At 46.6% G+C, this 18,461-nt stretch overlaps 1 protein-coding gene across 1 annotated transcript; it reads left to right on the top strand.

Moving 5' to 3' along the window:
* The first annotated feature begins 5,459 nt into the window (after nucleotides 1-5,459).
* On the top strand, nucleotides 5,460-16,753 carry PGK1 (phosphoglycerate kinase 1). Its single transcript, XM_053955938.1, has 11 exons — nucleotides 5,460-5,609; nucleotides 8,119-8,169; nucleotides 9,034-9,189; nucleotides 9,304-9,448; nucleotides 11,442-11,545; nucleotides 12,258-12,377; nucleotides 13,192-13,306; nucleotides 13,592-13,771; nucleotides 14,298-14,475; nucleotides 14,655-14,753; nucleotides 16,294-16,753. The coding sequence occupies exons 1-11, from the start codon at nucleotides 5,545-5,547 to the stop codon at nucleotides 16,332-16,334; spliced, it is 1,254 nt and encodes a 417-aa protein (XP_053811913.1). The 5' UTR covers nucleotides 5,460-5,544; the 3' UTR covers nucleotides 16,335-16,753.
* The last annotated feature ends 1,708 nt before the right edge of the window (nucleotides 16,754-18,461 follow it).

The following is an 18,461-nucleotide window of genomic DNA, read 5'->3' as shown; positions in this document are numbered from 1 at the left end:
GGCAGGTGTTTCCAGGGGTCACTCACCCTCACAGTAGAAAAGGAGTTTCTTCTGTTAGGATTCAATTTCCCCTGTTTTGGTTTGTGCCAATTAACCTTTGTTTTGTCACTGGTTTTACTTAGCAAGTCAGGTTCAAGTTGTACCCAAGTGTTTCCAAGATGAAGAATTTTGCTTTTCCTTAAGATAGAGCCCTGTAATTTCACCCTCTTTAGACTGTCTCAGGCCTAGTATGCCCCATCAGGTGTGGAAACCCACAGTTTTAGCACTTGTGGTTTGGAAAATGCAGGTTCCTTGCATAAAAATGGTAACCAAAATATTTGGGACTGTTTAATTTAGGCCTTGAGTTATTTTGGGTTAAGGCAGTGTGTGAACCTTCTTGTTTCAAATGGAACTGTTTTGTTTTAGCTCTGAATTAAAAATAAATAAAAATCAAAAACCTCATTAAGTAGCCAGGAGGCCCCAAATCCTATGGACTAAGCTGTGATACAAAAATCTCTGCATTTGTCTGGCCAATACCCTTCATTATTGATTCAAGAAACACCAACTTTAATATAGAACTAAAAATTGTTAAGTCTCTCCTGAATTTAAAATGCCTCTCCTTTCCTGAAACCTGACAAGTCAATGATGTTTCCTAAGTGAAACCATGAGCTGTCCCAAAGCAAATTTCTTACAAGCCCTTCATTTCAGTTTTTCTTGAGCTCAGTTTAGTAGAGCAGCCTCACCTCCCTTGGTGGCAGTGAGCACATGTGAGGAGCGAGCAGAGCTCTCATATTCCATAGCACTGTATTGTTAGGGGAAAATGGGTAAATTATGTCATCAAATTGAGGTTCATTCTATATCGTAAAAATCAGTGGAACAACTACAACTTTTAAGGGCTCTGATAGAAAATTATACTGTAGATAATGGTAGGCTTCATGTTAATTTAAAACAGACTGTCTTTGGCACTAGAGAGACAGAGCAATGCTGTGTTCCTGCAGCCTGCCACAGCCAGGGTTAACACTGGAGCCTCTGCAGCTGCTGCCTCAAACATCACTTTTTCAGGCTTGATGGAATTCATGGTCCATTTTACCAGTGTGCAGTTCCTGCATGCATTTTTGAACCGCTCCCTAGATGATTTCAGTTCAGGGTGGCTACATCATCTTTTTTTTTTTTCCTTTTTAAGTAACATTTTTAGATCACATCTCTGCAGAGCAGTATGACAAGCCCTTAAGGTCAGACTCTGATTCCAAATTCAGCATCTGCCTTGATAGCAGAGCTGTGCTATGGGCAATGTGAGGGGTTTTTTTCCCTTCCAGTTGACTGGACAATGAAGTAGTAGCTGTGAATTTGTACCACGTCTGCTTGGTCATGAAGGAAAACTGCTGACCAGGTAAGATTGGGTTGTCTGTATCCCATTAAACACATCTCTAAAATAATTTTTTTAAGGAGAATTAGAGAGCTGTACACACACACAAACTCAGGTGCAGGAAAAAGAGACACGGAGGATTCTGAAGCATTTTTTAATGAACCCCTCATTCAATTTAATACACGGGCAGCCTGAAGCCTTTTGTCCCTGCAGGTGTTGGGAATGATATTTGCAGGCATTGGCCAGGTGAGGGAGCAGCCAGGAGATGTCTGCCTTTATTCTCTGAGTACTGTGCCTGTTTTTCAGGCAGCTTTTCCCACCGTTCCAGACTGGGTGCTCTTTATCTTTCCTACATGATCCCTGTGCTTGAATATTGACCATCTCCCACTGCAAGGAGAACAGAGCACTCAGACCTTGTGCTGCAGCCTGTTTTTAAGGGGAGGCTTAAACTGCAGCGGGTGGTTCTAAAAGCAGGAAGTTTCTGCAGCCTGGGTCACGGGACACAGATGGGGATGCAGATTATTGGTCTCACAAACACACCCCAGTGCACCAAAGCCTTTGGTCTGCCTAAACTTGCACAGTCTTCTTCCTGTTGGATAAATGAAGCAGGATGACGCAGGAGAGGGATGTGCAAGTCTAAAGTACAGCTGCTGCTTCATATTCCTAGGAATGACTTCCTAGGATGGTCACAGGTCTAACCCCAGCTCCTTGGGTTTGTCACTACCAGCCCTTTGCCCTCCTGGCTTTGCTGCACTGGTTAATTTAAAAGTGCAGGGGTTGAACTGTTTGCATGGGCTTTTTTTTTCTTTAAATATTTGCAGTATATTCTAAGTATTTCACAACAGGAGGGAAGGACAGAGAGGTGACTCAAGCATGGAAGTGAGCTTTGAATGTGTGTCTCTATTTCTTCCCCGTTCTTTGTTACTCCTTTTATAAGACACAAATTCTCATGCCTGGGCCATTTCCCATCTCTAATTGTGTTCTGCCACCTCAAGTTCTCATGTGACATCCTCCCTATTCCTCTATCTCATGTTCTTCATAAAAAAAAAAAGGGGGGAAAAGCAAACAAGGATAAAACCAGACAACACTGAGTGAGCTGCACTTCTGCCAGAACAATGATCTTTGTAAGTGCACCAAGATTGCTCCAGGCCTCTTATCCAATGCTCTCCTAACCTATGGGATATAGTGGAATTGGTCCTATTCAGTAGAGTACTCTTGGTCATTTCTATTTATGGCTTGCTTGGTCTTTTCTTGCTGAATGTCCTGTCTACCTGGGGATTCACCAGTGTCCTGCTGTCCCTTTTCCCTCAGCTGTGGCACATGGCTGTCCTAAATCGCTGTGGGTGCCCAGGATACTGTGTTTGTGCCACCACACACTGTGACATTCCTGCTTCACACTTTTTTACCCCTAGGAGGTGACAGGCGAGCTTTTGAAATTAAAGCCTTGTCCTAATGAATGAATCCATTTCCCAGGGACAGCAGGAGGTGCTGCAAGGGCTGGGTTGTGGGCTGCAGCTGGGAAGAGCTTTCCTTTCTGAGTCAGCATCGAGGAATTTAACCTTTGCCTTTGGAGAAAGCAGCACAGCATGAAGTAGTACAGGAAGAAGGAAAGGGATTAATTTCTGAACAGTTAAATAGTTACAGCTCCTGTGGATCCAGAGAACCCCTTCCTTATCTCCTCACCGGAGTCCCTCTAAGGTTTGTTCACCTGCTCTCACTTGTGCTCCTGGTTTGGCTTAGGAGTGGCTCTGGCCAGCTGTGTTTCAGCAGGTGATCCCAGGAGAGGCTGGATTCAGGACCAGTTTAGGATTTGACTCTCAGGCCTTGGTGAAGGCTGGATTCACACTGACACTTCCAGGTGTCCCTGTCCACAGGGGACACTGTGAGCACTGTCCAGGGGCTCTGGGTTACAAGGACCCACCTGGCGACTGCAAGGTTGGGTCTGATTTGCTGCATCACAGGAGGGACCCCTGGGTACCCCCCAGGTTTACTCTGCAGTCAACATTGAGACCATTACTGCACCTAATTTAATTTGAACCTTGATTGTAGATTTACAGCAATATGAGATAAACTACAGTGGCACACACTGACAAACGAAAGGGATGTTTCCTGGTCTCCTCCATCCTAACTGGTGACCACCTCACAGGAGATTTCATGTCACCCATCAGTTTGTTCCCACTTGTGTATTTCAGGGTTTATTGCTCTTGGGACCGACACCTTTAACATTTCTTGGAGGCCCATCCAGGCTTTCCTGAGCTTTCTGACAAGTCTTGCAGCCAGAGACTCCCACCCTTCTGCCTCAGGCTGGGTGTTTTCACCCATGTGTGAGCAGTGCATTAGTCTGGCTCTCTAGGTACCTTTGTGTTTCATTTCTTGTCAGTGCATGCTCATTTAAATCAGAGAATCGTTTAGGTTGGAAAAGACCTCTGACACCACCGGACTGTGATCTTTGACCGATCACCACCTTATCAATGAGACCAGAGCACTGAGTGCCACATCCAGTCCTTCCTTGAACACCTACAGGGATGGTGACTCTACACCTCCCTGGGTAGCCCATTGCAATGTTTAACAACCTTTTCCCTGAGAAATTCTTTCTGCTGTTCATCCTGACCCTCCCATGGCACAACTGGAGGCCGTTTCCTTTGGTCCTGTTCCCTGGGAGCAGAGCCCGACCCCCCCGGCTGTCCCCTCCTGTCAGGAGTTGTGCAGAGCCAGAAGATCCCACCTGAGCCTCCTTTTCTCCAGGCTGAGCCCCTTTCCAGCTCCCTCAGCTGCTCCTCATAGGTCTGACTCTGCAGACCCTTCCCCAGCTCTGTTGCCCTTCTCTTGACGCTCTCCAGCCCCATTCTGTCAGCAGAAAGCTGATTTTGTCACCACCATTTTCTCAGCAGTGTCTGTACATTTTTATGAGCGTGGCAAAAAAATAACCCTGTCAGCAACAGAAAGGCCTATCCTATGGGCAAAAGACAAAAGACCACAATCTCCTTTTTCACCCTGTACAGTGCATTGCACTGTGCTATTGTTGCCCAACGCACAGCCCGCTGCACTGCATTAGAGGCTGCACGTATGTTGGGGCAGGTGATTTTTGAGTGCACCCAGCAGCCTATGAAGGCACGGGGTGACAGGACAACACGGAATGGCTTTGACCTGACAGAGGGCAGGGTTAGCATTGCCTCCAGCTCTGGGGTGCCCTGCACGGGAAGGACACGGAGCAAGACCAGAGGAGGCACCAAGATGATCGAGGGATGGAACACTGCTCCTATGAGGAAAGGTTGAGAGAACTGGGATTGTTCAGCCTGGAAAAAAGAAGGCTTTGTGGCCTTCCAGTACCTGAAGGGAACCTACTAGAAAGAGGGAGAAAGACTATTGACAGGGGCCTGGAGTGACAGGACAAGGAGGAACAGATAAAAACTGAAAGAGAGTAGGTTGAGATTAGATATTAGGAGAAAAAGCCTTCCCCGTGAGGGTGGTGAGGCTCTGGCACAGGAAGCTGCGGCTGCCCCTGGATCCCTGGAAGTGTCCCAGGCCAGACTGGACAGGGCTTGGAGCACCCGGGGATAGCGGAAGGTGTCCCTGCCCATGGCAGGGGGTGGAACGAAACTATATTTAAGGTCCCTCCCAACCCAAACCACTCCGTGTTTCTATTAATCAATGCTGCTGCAAGGTGTATCCCTTCAAACAGTTGTTTTGTCCCCACTTGTCTTGAGAAGTATTTATGTAGGTCACTTAAAAATATCCCGGGTTTTGTCTCGTCCTCTACAGTCGATGCGTGGCCTGCCCCAGGCCTATGGCTCAGCCGTGAAGTGCCTGCCCTTCATCTGGAGGACTCCCACCAGCCGACACACGTTTAGACACCGTTTATGGGTGATTTTCCCCTCAGATAAGGTGCGGAACCGTTAATTTGCAGCTCAGGGACAGCACCCCGCGCTCTCCAGGCGCCCTCAGGGAGCGGCGGCTGCGTGTGGGACGTGACCGGGGCCGGCGCCGCGGCCCCGCCCCCGAGAGGCGGGATGTCCGCTGACGGACAGGAAGTTCGACCAATAGAAACACAGAGAAAACAGCACGGACCAATCGCTGACAGGAGAGGCGGGGCCAGGCGCACAGGGTGGTGGCGGCGCGGGCGGCGCTGCGGCAGAACGCGGAGGCGGCGAAGCGCAGCGGGTCGTGGGGGAGTAGAGTGATTGCGGCCAGCAGCAAAAATGTCTCTCTCCAACAAACTCACCCTGGACAAGGTGGACGTGAAGGACAAGCGCGTCGTCATGAGGTGAGGCATTGCGGGGGGAATGTGCGTTCCCTGAGGGCCGCCCTGCTCCATGCTCCACGCTGGGGCCGGGCCGGTGCCCCCCGGTAGCAGCCCCTTGCTCGAGCCTGGCACGTGTCGATTTGTGCGGTTTTAGTTTCATTTTTTTTCGCTCGCTGGGTGTTGGAGAGGCTCCTGCATCATCATCGAGCCGGCCCGGCTCCCCTGCGGGGACGTGGCGGCCGGGCAGGGTGTAAATCCCGGCCCGGCTCCGCCGCCCTGGATCACCCCGCTCGCACGTGTGTCGGCCACAGGAGGCTTCAGGGGGAATCCAGCCAGCCTGCCGTGCTTTTATTCCAGAGAACTACCCCAAAAATGCTTATTTCCCAGTTGTTTTCTTTTTCCTTAATGCAAATTCAGAAAGCTTTGCAAGAAAAAGCTGAAGATGCGGCTCTGCCCAGCTATCCAAATACCAATAATAATTCATTTCTTAGCAGGAATAGAATCACAGAATGGCCTGTGTTGGGAGGGACCTTAAAGCCCATCTCTTACCATCCCCATGCCAAGGGCACGAACACCTTTTGCTAGACCAGGTTGCTCCAAACCTCTTCTAGCCTGGCCTTTGACATTTCCAGGGGTGGGGCGTCACCGCAGGTTTTCAGCACATCCTGGTCTGAAACCCTAAAATAGGCATTTATTGCTTATTTATAAAGCATCGGTGCCTGAAAGCCTCATGTTAAAATTGTTGCCAAATCCCGGGAGATAAGGGCACGAAGGTACATCGTGATATGTCCTGCTCGAAATACTTTAATTATGGGGTAGTTTGTTCAAGGTCACTATAACGTGGCTGCTGTGTGCGGGGTATCTGCTCTGTGAGTAGGCAGGGATAGCAAAATAAGCTCCTCTTATTCGCAGTCTGACAGACAACTTGCTCTTTTTACCCTTTTTCTCTTCAACCTGTTTTGAACTAGTTCCCTAATTTGATTAACAGAAACCAGCCGATGTAGCAAGTACTGAAGAAGCTTGCTCAGGATTTCCGTGCACTTTCTAAGTCTGGTACAACAAAAGATCTGTCTCTGTAGGAGTCTGTACCTGACTATTTTTTTTGGCCATCTGACTGGTTTTTCCATTTCTGAGTCATGTTACGGAGAGCAGCCGTGCATTGGCAGGCGATGGGCTGGGTTTGCCCGCTCAAAATCTCTGTTAATTAATGCTAATTAATTCATTTTCCCGTTCCGTGAGGGGCTACCCAAACAGAGCAGGTGAGCTGCCAGGCTCCGTGCCTGCATCTCACCCCTCTGAAACGAGTCACCACGTGCTCTCAGTAGTACTAAAATCGATACCTCTTTTTTTTCTCCTCATGTTCATGTAGTTTTGGCGTACTCACATCCTGCTTAGCTTCGGGTCCTAGTGCCGAAGCTTCAGGAAAAGCTGAGAATGGGGAGGAGCGAGGGCTCAGGGGAGGTCAGATTTCAATGGTCTGCAGGGGGGAAGAAGGCTGAGCTGGACCTTTCTTTTGTAGTTTCGATGGCTCTGTAAAGCAAACTGTCCTTTTATTCTCTCCTTTTAGGATAATGGCCCGATAGTGGTGCTTTTCTTTGCCCCTTCTAGAACTCGACCACTGTGCTGTGGGGCTGCCAGTTGAATTTCCTTTTGCTCAGCTACTCCTGTTTTGCTTTTTTTCTTTCGTCCCACTTGTTTCACGTGCTGAGTGGGCTGCAGAGGGATTCATTCACGCAGCGTGCTGGACTCGGATGTTTTTAATGTACAGAACGATGAAGGATGCACACACTGCTCTCTGCCACTCGCTGCTCCAGCCATGGGTGTTCCCTCCCGTAGCTCTGAGCAATTTCTGCCTCCGCGGTTACACAACGCAGCTTCCTGCACATGGGCACAAGGGATGCCAGGAGAACGGGCTGCTGAAACTCCTCCCTGCCAGCCCTTCAGCTGGCACGAGTCAGGAAGTTACCTCAAGATCCAAGTCAGGTCTTCCAGGGAGAATGTGATAAGCCACAGAAGGGAGATTAGAGCTGCAGAGGACAGAAATTAAAGCTTCCTTAAACTACTGCTGGCCACAGTAGTCCTGCCAGATTGTGTGTTTTCTGAAACCTCATTAGAGAGCACAAGGTCACTAGTCGTTGTTCATTCCCTTTCCTTTGGATGTTCCTCGTTGGGGATCTGAAATTATATTGTTTAAAAATTGAAAGTTCTATCTGGGTTTATTTCCTGCTCAGCATTACTGCTGCTCTGGTCCTGAGCATTAGGATGTGGTGGTGGCCCAGCTTTCCTGAATTATTCTAGCAGTAGTTGTTCTCCATTTGTGGTGTTATCACAAGCAGAAATGTCTGGTAACACATTGATTTCAGAACAGAACTTGTCGACAGGGCAGAGGTCAACATCTAACTCTAATTGTAACACTGCTTTTCTAGCAGCACCTTTAATGGCAGGTTCTCTTGCTCATTTTTGAATATTTAAAATAAGTACTAAAAGAAATATGTTGAATATTTAATTTTGCTTCTGATTTTTTTTTTAGGGTTGACTTCAATGTTCCAATGAAGGATCACAAAATAACCAACAATCAGAGGTGAGCTGTAATTTCCATCCCAAATTGAGGCCCCAAAGCCTGCTGTGTCTCTAACTTCATCCCAGTGCCTGGAACATTACCATGATTAAAGTGTCATTGCTCATACCAGAATATTAAAGGTGTCAGAGAAAGTCCAACCATTTTTAATGAAACCCCCTGCAGTTGTTAGCAACCTACACTTAAATACAAGGCTGATACTCACTGTGGCTACTGTGGTAAGCATATGGGAAAAATCTGTTATTTTAGAGATCCTAAACTTCCTAAGTTGGCCATGACCATTTCACAGCCACATCCCTTAGGCTGTGTGTGAAAGTTGTCTCTTACTATTCAGAAGTCTCTGTGCCTCCTGCTTACCCTGGGGCTGTAGTAACTTGTCTTTGTTAGAAAAATTGTTGCAGTGCAGCACACAAAGCCCTGGAGTTTAGAAACAGTGATGCCAGAGGTCTTGCCCAGTGCTGGTCTGCCACTTTCAGGCAGGTGCCAGCTTTGTTCACCACACTGTTCTCACTGCTCATCATTTCTCTATTGGTGCAGGATCCCAGAGTAACCCCAGGAGCCTGGTAGTCTTCAGGTGTGTCCTGGCATTTCTTAGCTGAGCAGTCAGCAGAACTTAGATTACAAAATGCATTTTAATTCTATGTCCTACACTGCTTGGAAGATAACAGTGAAATGTATGATAACAGGCTGGCATGGAGAATTTTGTTGATGCTTTCTTAAGGAATTGTTCTGTCCAGCTCTGGTGCTGTGTTTCTTTTGTCATTTTTGAGGGACCGCTCCCAGGGCTCATGTGTAAGTGGTACTAATGTGTTTGCCTGTTAAACTCTAATTGAATCCTTATTAATTGGTTCCTCTGTGCTGTTACAGAATCAAGGCAGCTGTTCCTACCATCAAGCACTGCTTGGACCATGGGGCCAAGTCCGTGGTTCTCATGAGTCACCTGGGTCGCCCGGATGGTGTCCCCATGCCTGACAAGTTCTCCTTGGCCCCAGTAGCTGTGGAGCTGAAGGCACTCCTGGGCAGGTAAAGTGGAAAAGCAGCCTGGTGTGCATCAGGCCCTCCCTGCCAGGGGACCTGGATGTTTTTCTTTCCACCAGGAAGCCACTGGTGAGGTTGCAGTGTGTCTTGTGTTTGCAGGGAGGTCTTGTTCCTGAAGGATTGTGTTGGTGCTGAGGTGGAGAAGGCCTGTGCCAATCCTGCTGCTGGCTCAGTCATCCTGCTGGAGAACCTCCGATTCCATGTTGAAGAGGAAGGGAAGGGCAAGGATGCTTCAGGGAACAAGGTGAAACTTCAAGTCTGGTTTTCATGTGTGCCTGCTCTGGTCCTACCTGCTCTTTGCTGCAGATTGACAAGGAGCCAGCAGCCTCTAAAGCACTGATTGTGAACCTGCTCTTAACAGGATGTCAGAGATCTTCAGTTCGGTGTGTCCCACTGTTGTGCAAAGCTTTGAGTGGAATACAGTGAATTTCCAAGATGAAACAACTCAAGTGTAAGGCTATAGATGACTCTGTCAAAAAAGGAGAAAGAAACAAAATAGACCTGTGCAAAAACTGCTGCTTGTGAGGCTTCAGTATTGGATGTCTAAAATGAAAACCAATTTGGAGACAGTTTGTTGCCACCAGGCCCATAAGAATGATGCTTCTTTTTTGGTTTATATGGCTAATATTTCTGCAGCACAGGGATTATCAAACCCTCTTCTAAGCCTGTCTGCTCTTCAGAGTAGTTCTCTAGAACCAGGCTGCCTTGCACCTCTGACATTTTGTTGAAGGTCAGCAGAGTGCTTGCTCCAGACAGCTGCTTTTCTTAGCGGTGGTGACCCCGCTGGCTTACAGAGGCCTTGGCTCTGTTCAGATCCAGTACTTGGAGGGAATGCTGACAGGGGAGTGCTGCCCTTTATGGGCTGACACAGGACTCCTGCAGCTTAGGAACACAGGACAGAGTTAGTGAGCCTGTGCAGATGGCAGGGGGAAATTGAGCAAATGTGGAATTATTTCATTTTCTCTAGGAGACAATCCCTTGGTTTTGTGTGTTTCTGCAGTTCCCAGGTAATTTAGCTGAGTGTGTGCATATGGAAGCACACTGCACTGAGCACAACAGGGCAGGTGCCAGTGACAGACTCCCTCTCCTAGCAGAGATGAAAGCCAGTGCTGTGGGAACGGTGATGCAATACAGGATTCCAGGTTGCTGACTGGTACTTAAACTGTGTTTTTCCAAAGTAGGTGCAGTGGTAGTGGTTGAGCCTCTTGTGTTCTGCTCATGGATGACACTGGTTCTAACTGGAGCACTTAGTCTCTGTACAGCCAGGCAGTTTGCTGAGTGAAGGAGCAGTTGGCAGCATTGTTCTGGAATCTGTGTGGTCCCTTGGACTTGTCTCCTGCTCAGGCTCTGCTGAAAAGGGCCCCTAAAGCTATGCTGAACCCTGCTGCCATCTCTTGGACTGCCTTCCTGCCATTGTCCCTGTGGTGTCACATCTGGGTGCTGGCAGAGGCCTCCCGTGGGGTGATGAACTGACTGAGCAGGAGAGCCCTTGGAGAGGGGCTGGCCTGACTCCAGTCTGGGCTGTTGCTCTACAGCAAGTGGCTGCCAGCTACCTCTGAGCAGTCACCTGCTGCTCTAGTGAGCTCTGCTGTCTCTTCATGCTGGGAAGGAAAGCTGAACTGCATAAGCCATCCCATTAGGATTTAGCAGGATGTCTTTTAACAGAAATACACCTGTTCTTACCCACTACATACTACACTTATCTCTGCATTTCCAGCATTGGCTGCTTTCACTGTGGCCTGTTGTAGTGTGCAGGCCTTTTATCAGACTGTTCACTGGTTAATCCTCAATGCAGTTGCTAAATCAGTCCTTCAGGAGCTCAACCTTTTACTTTTGTCTCTTGGAGATCGTGCTTGTTCAGTGAGTGAGCATGAATTTGTTTAGCCTGATCTCAGCATTGCCTTGTCTCTCCATGCCTTTCCTGTGCTACCTGTGTTCACCACACAACACTGGAAATCTGTTGGAGAGAGACTGAAAGGTTCATGGTGTTGCAGTTCAGAAATGGGAACAGTCTTCAGCAACAGCAGTCCAGGAGAGTTTAAAGTGGAATTTAAACTGTTTAAACTTTTTTGTTGCTTCTGCTGGACTGGGAAAAAGCAAATGAAGAGAGTGACCCACTGGATGAACTGATGAGTTCCTCAAACTGACCTTTGCTTTGGGAGTCAAATAGCTGACTTTGAGTTTAGATTCAGAGTCAGAGTCTCAGGGTACAAACTTGTCCTTCTTTCTGTTTTTAGATCAAGGCTGAGCCTGCAAAGGTGGAGGCTTTCAGAGCCTCTCTTTCCAAACTGGGAGATGTCTACATCAACGATGCTTTCGGCACTGCACACCGAGCTCACAGGTGGGTTTGCATTTCCCTTCTACAGGCAGAACTGCACAACAATCTGCTGTGGAAACACATCAAATACTGCCCCCGAGGAGTTTTAACTTCCTTTTGGCCTTATCCCACTATCACTGTGCTGTGTTTGTTCCTCAGTAGTGGATTTACTAGAGGTAGTTGTCATCAGTGTATGCTCTTTCATGTTTGTCTCTGGGTACAGGAGAAAGCTGAAACAAGATCTTAAGACTTGCATTTTTTATACTTTGAAGATCTAACAATTACTTGCTTGGGGCTTGTGTAAATTGTCCTGCAATCACAACTGCCTGCTTTTCCAAAATATTAATTGCTCCAGAGTGATTGTTTTCACGGAGTGTGTTTGGATATGTGTACTTGCAGACGGTAGTGGTCCTCTAGGAAGAAGAAATCCCCGCTCTTGGCTATTCTTATTTGTCCTCCAATGTCTTGGATCACTAGCTGAGATGATAAATGTCTTGCAAATCAATATTTCTGTGCAAACCAATGTCAGAAATGAAGCAGGTACAGCTTGTCTTATCAAACCAGGAAAACAAAGCCCCTGTTTGTGTTTTCATGCAGGTGGTAGCTGTTCTCATTGCTGCAGGTGACTATAGGGTTGGCTTTGTAATGCTGTGAGACATGGGGGTATTTCTACATCCCCATGTCTCATGGGAAAAGGAAATTTTTCCTTTCCTCACTTTCTTCTTTAATTCTGCAGCTCCATGGTAGGTGTCAATCTGCCTCAGAAGGCTGCTGGCTTCCTGATGAAGAAAGAACTGGATTATTTTGCCAAGGCCCTAGAGAGTCCAGAGAGACCCTTCTTGGCAATTCTTGGAGGGTAAGACTCAAGAACATTGTGACTGTATTTCTCTAACTGCCCTAACAAATGACATGTTGTTTAAGCAAGTGCTTTCCTTTCAAGTGTTCCTGCAGTTCAGATTTGTAGCTGACTCCTGAGATGTGAGATGTGGATTAGAGAGGAGCTAACTGATACATCTGCTCCTGTGATTATACAGTCTGGCTGTTCATTGTCTCTCCTGACCTCTGACGTTCCCCAAATTGAGACAGTCCCCAGCAGTTTTTTGCCCAGATGAGCCAGGAGAGCAGTTAGAGCCATGTGATGACCCAGACATTGGCAGTGACCTTTTTCCCCCAGTTCAGGGTACAGGAGTGCTCAGGCTCAGCACTCTGTAAATTGACATGACCTCTCATTATGCAACGGGCCCTGCTGGGGCTGCATGGGCTCTGCCCTGTTCCAGCACCTGGTATGCAGAGGGGCTGGAAGGTGCATAACCAAGTGACTGCTCCTGTGCAGAAATACTTAATTGCAGCCAGTTTTCATTATGTGTGTGCCCAGTGCAGCACTACAGCTCTGCGAGGTGCATTTCACCAGGTGAATTAACTTGGCTGGCCAGTCAGGGGAAATCAGGCTCTAAAGGGCCAAATGAGGTTTATATTTAAATAGAAAAGAAGAAATTGAGGGCTGAATAATGCTCTAGTAAGTTGAATTTTAATGCTGGCCTGCTAACTTGCAAAATTCTCTTTTTGCCCATTCCCAACGATTCTTTTGTTGGATCATTCTCTAGAACAGCCTTGACATACCATAGTCACAATATTCATTATTCATTGTTTTTCCTTTTCTCTCTTACCAGAGCCAAAGTTCAGGATAAGATCCAGCTGATCAATAACATGCTGGATAAGGTCAATGAGATGATCATTGGCGGTGGGATGGCATTCACCTTCCTCAAAGTGCTCAACAACATGGAGGTAAAGAGGAGAACAGTTCTGTGTCTGCTCCTAGTGAAGAATGTGGTCTGAATGCCCCTTACATGTTCTGGGATTGAGCACTGGCTCTCTGCAAGAGTAGGGAGCACTGAGAAATTACTTGACAATCCCTTTGCAAAACTCAGATTGCTGCTATATCTCCATGTGCTTTAAGAGAACAATCTTTCTAGAATTGCTGTCTGAGCAGTTTGGGTGCTGACATTCTCTTCTGTCATGACCAAGAGCTAAACAAACACCTCTCTTTCTTTTCCCAAATGTTTCCTTTAGATTGGCAACTCTCTGTTTGATGAAGAGGGATCAAAAATTGTCAAGGACCTGATGGCCAAGGCAGAGAAGAATGGTGTGAAGATCACTCTGCCTGTTGACTTCATCACTGCTGACAAATTTGATGAGAACGCACAGACTGGGGAGGCCACAGTGGCTTCAGGCATTCCTGCTGGCTGGATGGTAGGTTTGAATGGGAAAGGGACTGACAGGAGGAGCAGTGAGGAATAGAGTGGGTAGGACACTTCTTAAAGGAGTAGAAAGAGTAATTGTGAGCCTTGGCAAATGTTTCTGAGGGCAGCCAAGCTCTGTAGAGTTTGTTGGTTTAATGAAATTGAAGCCCTGTTGTTTGTTCTGAATTTTTAAGTCTAAAGTAGCTTCTGTGAGATTTGGATTAAAACGGCAAAATTCCTCTCCTAACATGCAGATCTGAATGCAGTAGAAATCCCTTCTTTTTGACTAGAATTTAAGTAGGGTTGGCAAAGTTTTCTAGCTAAGGCTTTGAGAATCTGACATTGATTTAAAATTGACTTACTGGTATTAGGAAGATAAATATCCCTCCCAGACTCCACCCTCCTGCCGCAGCTGCTGGCAAATCTGTCTGTGAATACAGAGAAATTCTTGTTTCATGTCTGGGGTGAGGGGCGAGCTTCTAGCTGGTGATTTGAGCTGGGGGTCAGCAGTGAGTGACTTCTCTCACTCCCCTTAGGGCCTGGACTGCGGCCCTGAGAGTGTGAAGAAGTTTGTTGAAGTTGTGGGAAGGGCCAAGCAAATCGTGTGGAACGGTCCAGTTGGGGTCTTTGAGTGGGACAAGTTTGCCAGAGGAACCAAAGCTCTGATGGACAAAGTTGTAGAAGTAACTGGAAAAGGCTGCATCACCATTATTGGTAAGTAGTTGTGTTCTTCTGTTTCTAAATGCATGGAGGAAGCTTGTGATGGCCAGTGCTGTGATAAAAATACTGGTCAAATTATTTTCCTCAAGTTGTCCTCTGTCCTTCAGCTTGGGCCTTCAGTTGGACAAAATCTGAATTTCATGTGTGTCTCATGGATTCTGTTTGTGCTGCAGGTGGTGGAGATACAGCTACTTGCTGTGCTAAGTGGAACACTGAGGATAAAGTCAGCCATGTCAGCACAGGAGGTGGTGCCAGCCTGGAGCTGCTAGAAGGTAAATCCTCTTTTATCTTCATTTGTTTGTGTAAATGTGGAGTTCTGTGTGCTCAACCATGTGTCAGTAGTCAAGAAGGCACAAAAACAGAGGAATGTCTTTTCTGTCCCACCACGTGGAGTTAGTTTTGGAGTTAGTCCCACCACGTGTAGCTTTGGAGCTACAAGCTCCTCTTCTCCTGTTCTGTAGTCCTCACAGAGGAAGAGAGGAAGGAAAATGGAATATTCATGCAAACAGCACAGTGTGCTTCTCCCAGAAAGCAAAAATACTGGGATAGAAAACAAGAGTGGTCTGGATTTTGTCACTGATCCCTCAGGACATGCCAACTAGTCTGTTGAAAATGCCCAGTTTCTGCTAGGGAAGCCTCATCAGAACAGTCTTCTTGCCGTTTGCAATTCCCTTGGTTTTGGGGAGCCCTCTAGTGCTCACCGACAAGCCTGCACGAGGGTACTTGGAATTCAAAATGGTGAGGATTGAAGGGATTCTTGTAACGAGTTCCATTGTTCTCTAAACGACTTTTCATTTCCTCTGGTAATTTGCCGTTTCCCAGTGTGTGTAAATTATCCAACGCTGTCAACTCCTCTGGAGAGGAGAAACTTCAATAAACTGCCTTGCAGCTGCTGTTTGCAGGAGTAAGATGGGAGACAGCTTTTGTTTCTGTTGCCTAGGGAGTGATGGGGAAGGGAAGGAATGCAGATGGCTCGAAGGAAACGCTGTGTATTCAAAAGTACAAACTTGTCTAAGTTTTGGCCCAAAATATGGGTTTGTGTGTGTGATCTTTTAAATGTAGCGGAAGTCTGGCTAATTAGAAAAGCTTCTGAAGATGAAGAAAGGGGGGAAAATCCCTGAAAACTCAGCAAACTAGTGAGTTGTGAACAGTGTTACAATTCAGTCCTGCTGCACAGCTTGAGCATTAGAAGCTTGTTTTTCTGAGGAAAGGCAAAACCAGAGTGGTGTCTGTTCATTATTAAAGTAGGACAAAAAGCTGAAAATGCTTGAGAAAATGTTGCACTGTATTAATCTAGGCTCTTGTATTCAAAGATGAGAATATTCTTTGATTCCATCAGTGGGAAGGAGACATGTAAATGTCTCAACCTGAGTGTTTTAGTTGTTTAAAGACCTGAGACTCATAGGAGACTTTTTCTCTTAATTCTTAAAATTTCCACCACGCTCCCCAGAATTCTATTTACATGCCACTAGGGACTTAAGAAAGTATGCAGCAACTGGCTAAATCCAATCAAAAATCTGTTTGCCATCAAACTTAATGGAAAAGGGTGTTTGGATCTGGCCCTAGCAGAGACTTGGACAGAAATGTGCCATTACTGTAAATGGAAGGTTGATGGCTGGACTGTGTTAGGAATCTCTCTGCTGACATCTGAGTCAGGTCCATGGAACCACCGTGGTCAGCGTGGAGCCAAACTCTTCCATTTTCAACCTATAATTCCTGATTCACTTTTTAAAATGATCTCTCTGAATGTTGCAAAGTTGTTTGAGCACAGAGAGGTCCTTAACCCTGCTGCTGTGTTTTATCTGCCCCCAGGTAAGGTTCTCCCTGGCGTGGATGCCTTGAGCAACGTGTAGAGAGCAGAGCCCCACGCCCGGTCCCGTGCACAGCCCCTGAGATCCAGCACTTCAGCGCTTCCGTATTCCAGCTCTGCCAGAGGCAGATCCCAGAATGTAAACCGGAACGGGACCTTGGAGCAGGAGAGAGCAGAGATTTTCCTGACTGCAGTTTACATGATGTGGGTTTGTCCACTGTTACCCCACTTGAATTAACATAGTGAGTTGAAGCTGTTGTTGTGAATTTAGAGTGTATATATTTATATTTTGCCTTTTCAAAGAGATTAATCCCTGTTAGATGTATATCTCAGAAAGGAGTGCACTGTCCAGCTTCCATCCTAGAGGCATTTTCATCACTTGACACGGTTCAGAAACCAGAGGGGACTCCAGTTTTTTGGAGGTTGGTTGTAATAGCTGCTGAATAAACATATTTCAAGTGCTCCCAGTTTGTATGTTGTCCTTATTTCAGATTTTTAGAATGGTCTGCATTAAAATATCTTCTAGCATCTGGAATCTGAGCTATTTTCCCTATTTGCTCTAATTATAATATTTCTAAATCTCCCTTTGTGTTTGTCCAGTGGTTCTATAAGCACCCAGTTGTCATCATCATCAAAGTGAACTTGTTTGGTAAGGAAGAATATTGCCAGAGATGTGCTGTTATGTTAAAACTTCAATGCCCCTCATAATAAAGTAAGATGAACTTCTGAATGTGCAAGTCAAGTAAGAAAAATGCAAGTTTGGCTGCTTTGTCATCTAGAGAACTTGCTTCATAGTGGGCAACTAATGTATTTAATGTCAATACAGGGCAATTTTGAAGACTGAGAGGGGTAAAAATGAAGTCCCTGGCAAACAGAATTGCAATGTGCCTCTGTTCCAGTTTGTGGTCCTAAAAGCACTGAAAGTAGCATGGTAAATCTGCACAGTTGGACACTGAGGTTTGTCTGTGCCTTCAGCATGTGCCAGAATTGCAGGTGCTGTCAGTGAAGGCCCAGCAAGGTGGTTCCAGTGCCTGGAGCTGCATTTCCACATGGGCTGCCCTGTGCTGGCTCCTGTGCTGGCTGCAGGGCCCAAATGTGAGCACAAAACCAAACCTGGGACTTCTCCAGCCTCAGCCTGGCCTTGGTTTTGGGTTATGGCAGCAGTCACAGCTCTGCTCTGAGGAGAGGCACTGCTCCAGCTGAACTGCTGGTGGATCTTCCTGCTGGCTCCAGGAAAAGTGAGTGCTGTGGGGCAGCCATGGCCTGGTCTGATTCCCAGTGAAATCCCAGCAGTGGTGCTCCCAGGAGGTTCTGCACAGCACAAAGCATTAAGGATGAACCATGGAGGGAATCGCTGAGGTAAGCAGCAGGTCACAACACAGATTCTGCTTTTCAGTTAATTTCTATATATGAAATATTACCCAAACAAAATGAAAGTATGTGTTAGAACAGAGACACTGCCAAATTTTACCTGGTCATGGAGGGGGTGTGAATTAAAATCCAGTAATGCTGAAGTGTGGTAAAGCTGCTATGAAATATATAGCTGTTAGAGTTTAAAGCTCAAAGTGACTATTGCAAAGAAAGTAGAAATAATGCAAATTACTGCAGCACTGTGGTCTCATTCTCTTCTTCCTCCCCTCCTTTGTAACTCTCCCAAGTATTGTCTGATGGCACATGCATGATGCACATTTTTGCTGTGCTGTGCTCATGTTTTCCAGGCAGGGGTGCAGACCTCCGACAGCTGCAGGAACGAGGCAAAGAAAGGAGGGGGCTTGTCAGCCACAAAAAGACCATGGATTTTGGAAATCCAGTACTACAAAAACAAACATTCCACCGTGTCTTGTAACAGATCCTCGTTGTCTGGCTCTGGAAAACAAGACCTCGTGACAGCACAGCCCATTTTTGTGTCACTCTTGTGCCCCTGTGCTGCTGGACTCCCATGGAGCAATAACAGACTTTTCCCCAGCCCTCCTTTCTGGGTGTTTACAGTGGAAGATTGGTGTGTGGCCACTACCTCTGCTGGCTTTTTTCTCTCTCCATCAAAAGCAACAAAACAAAGCTATCTGTAATTAAATACAGCAAGCAGTAGTAATGCTAACAGATAATAATACACAGTATTAATGCTCACAGTAATAATACACACAGATGTCTCTGCTTAAAACCATTTTTC

This window comes from Vidua chalybeata, chromosome 14 (genome assembly GCF_026979565.1).
Source record: "Vidua chalybeata isolate OUT-0048 chromosome 14, bVidCha1 merged haplotype, whole genome shotgun sequence".
Taxonomy (NCBI): Eukaryota; Metazoa; Chordata; class Aves; order Passeriformes; family Viduidae; genus Vidua; species Vidua chalybeata.
Note: the sequence above shows the minus strand (reverse complement) of the source record. Positions and strands in the feature narration are given on the sequence as shown.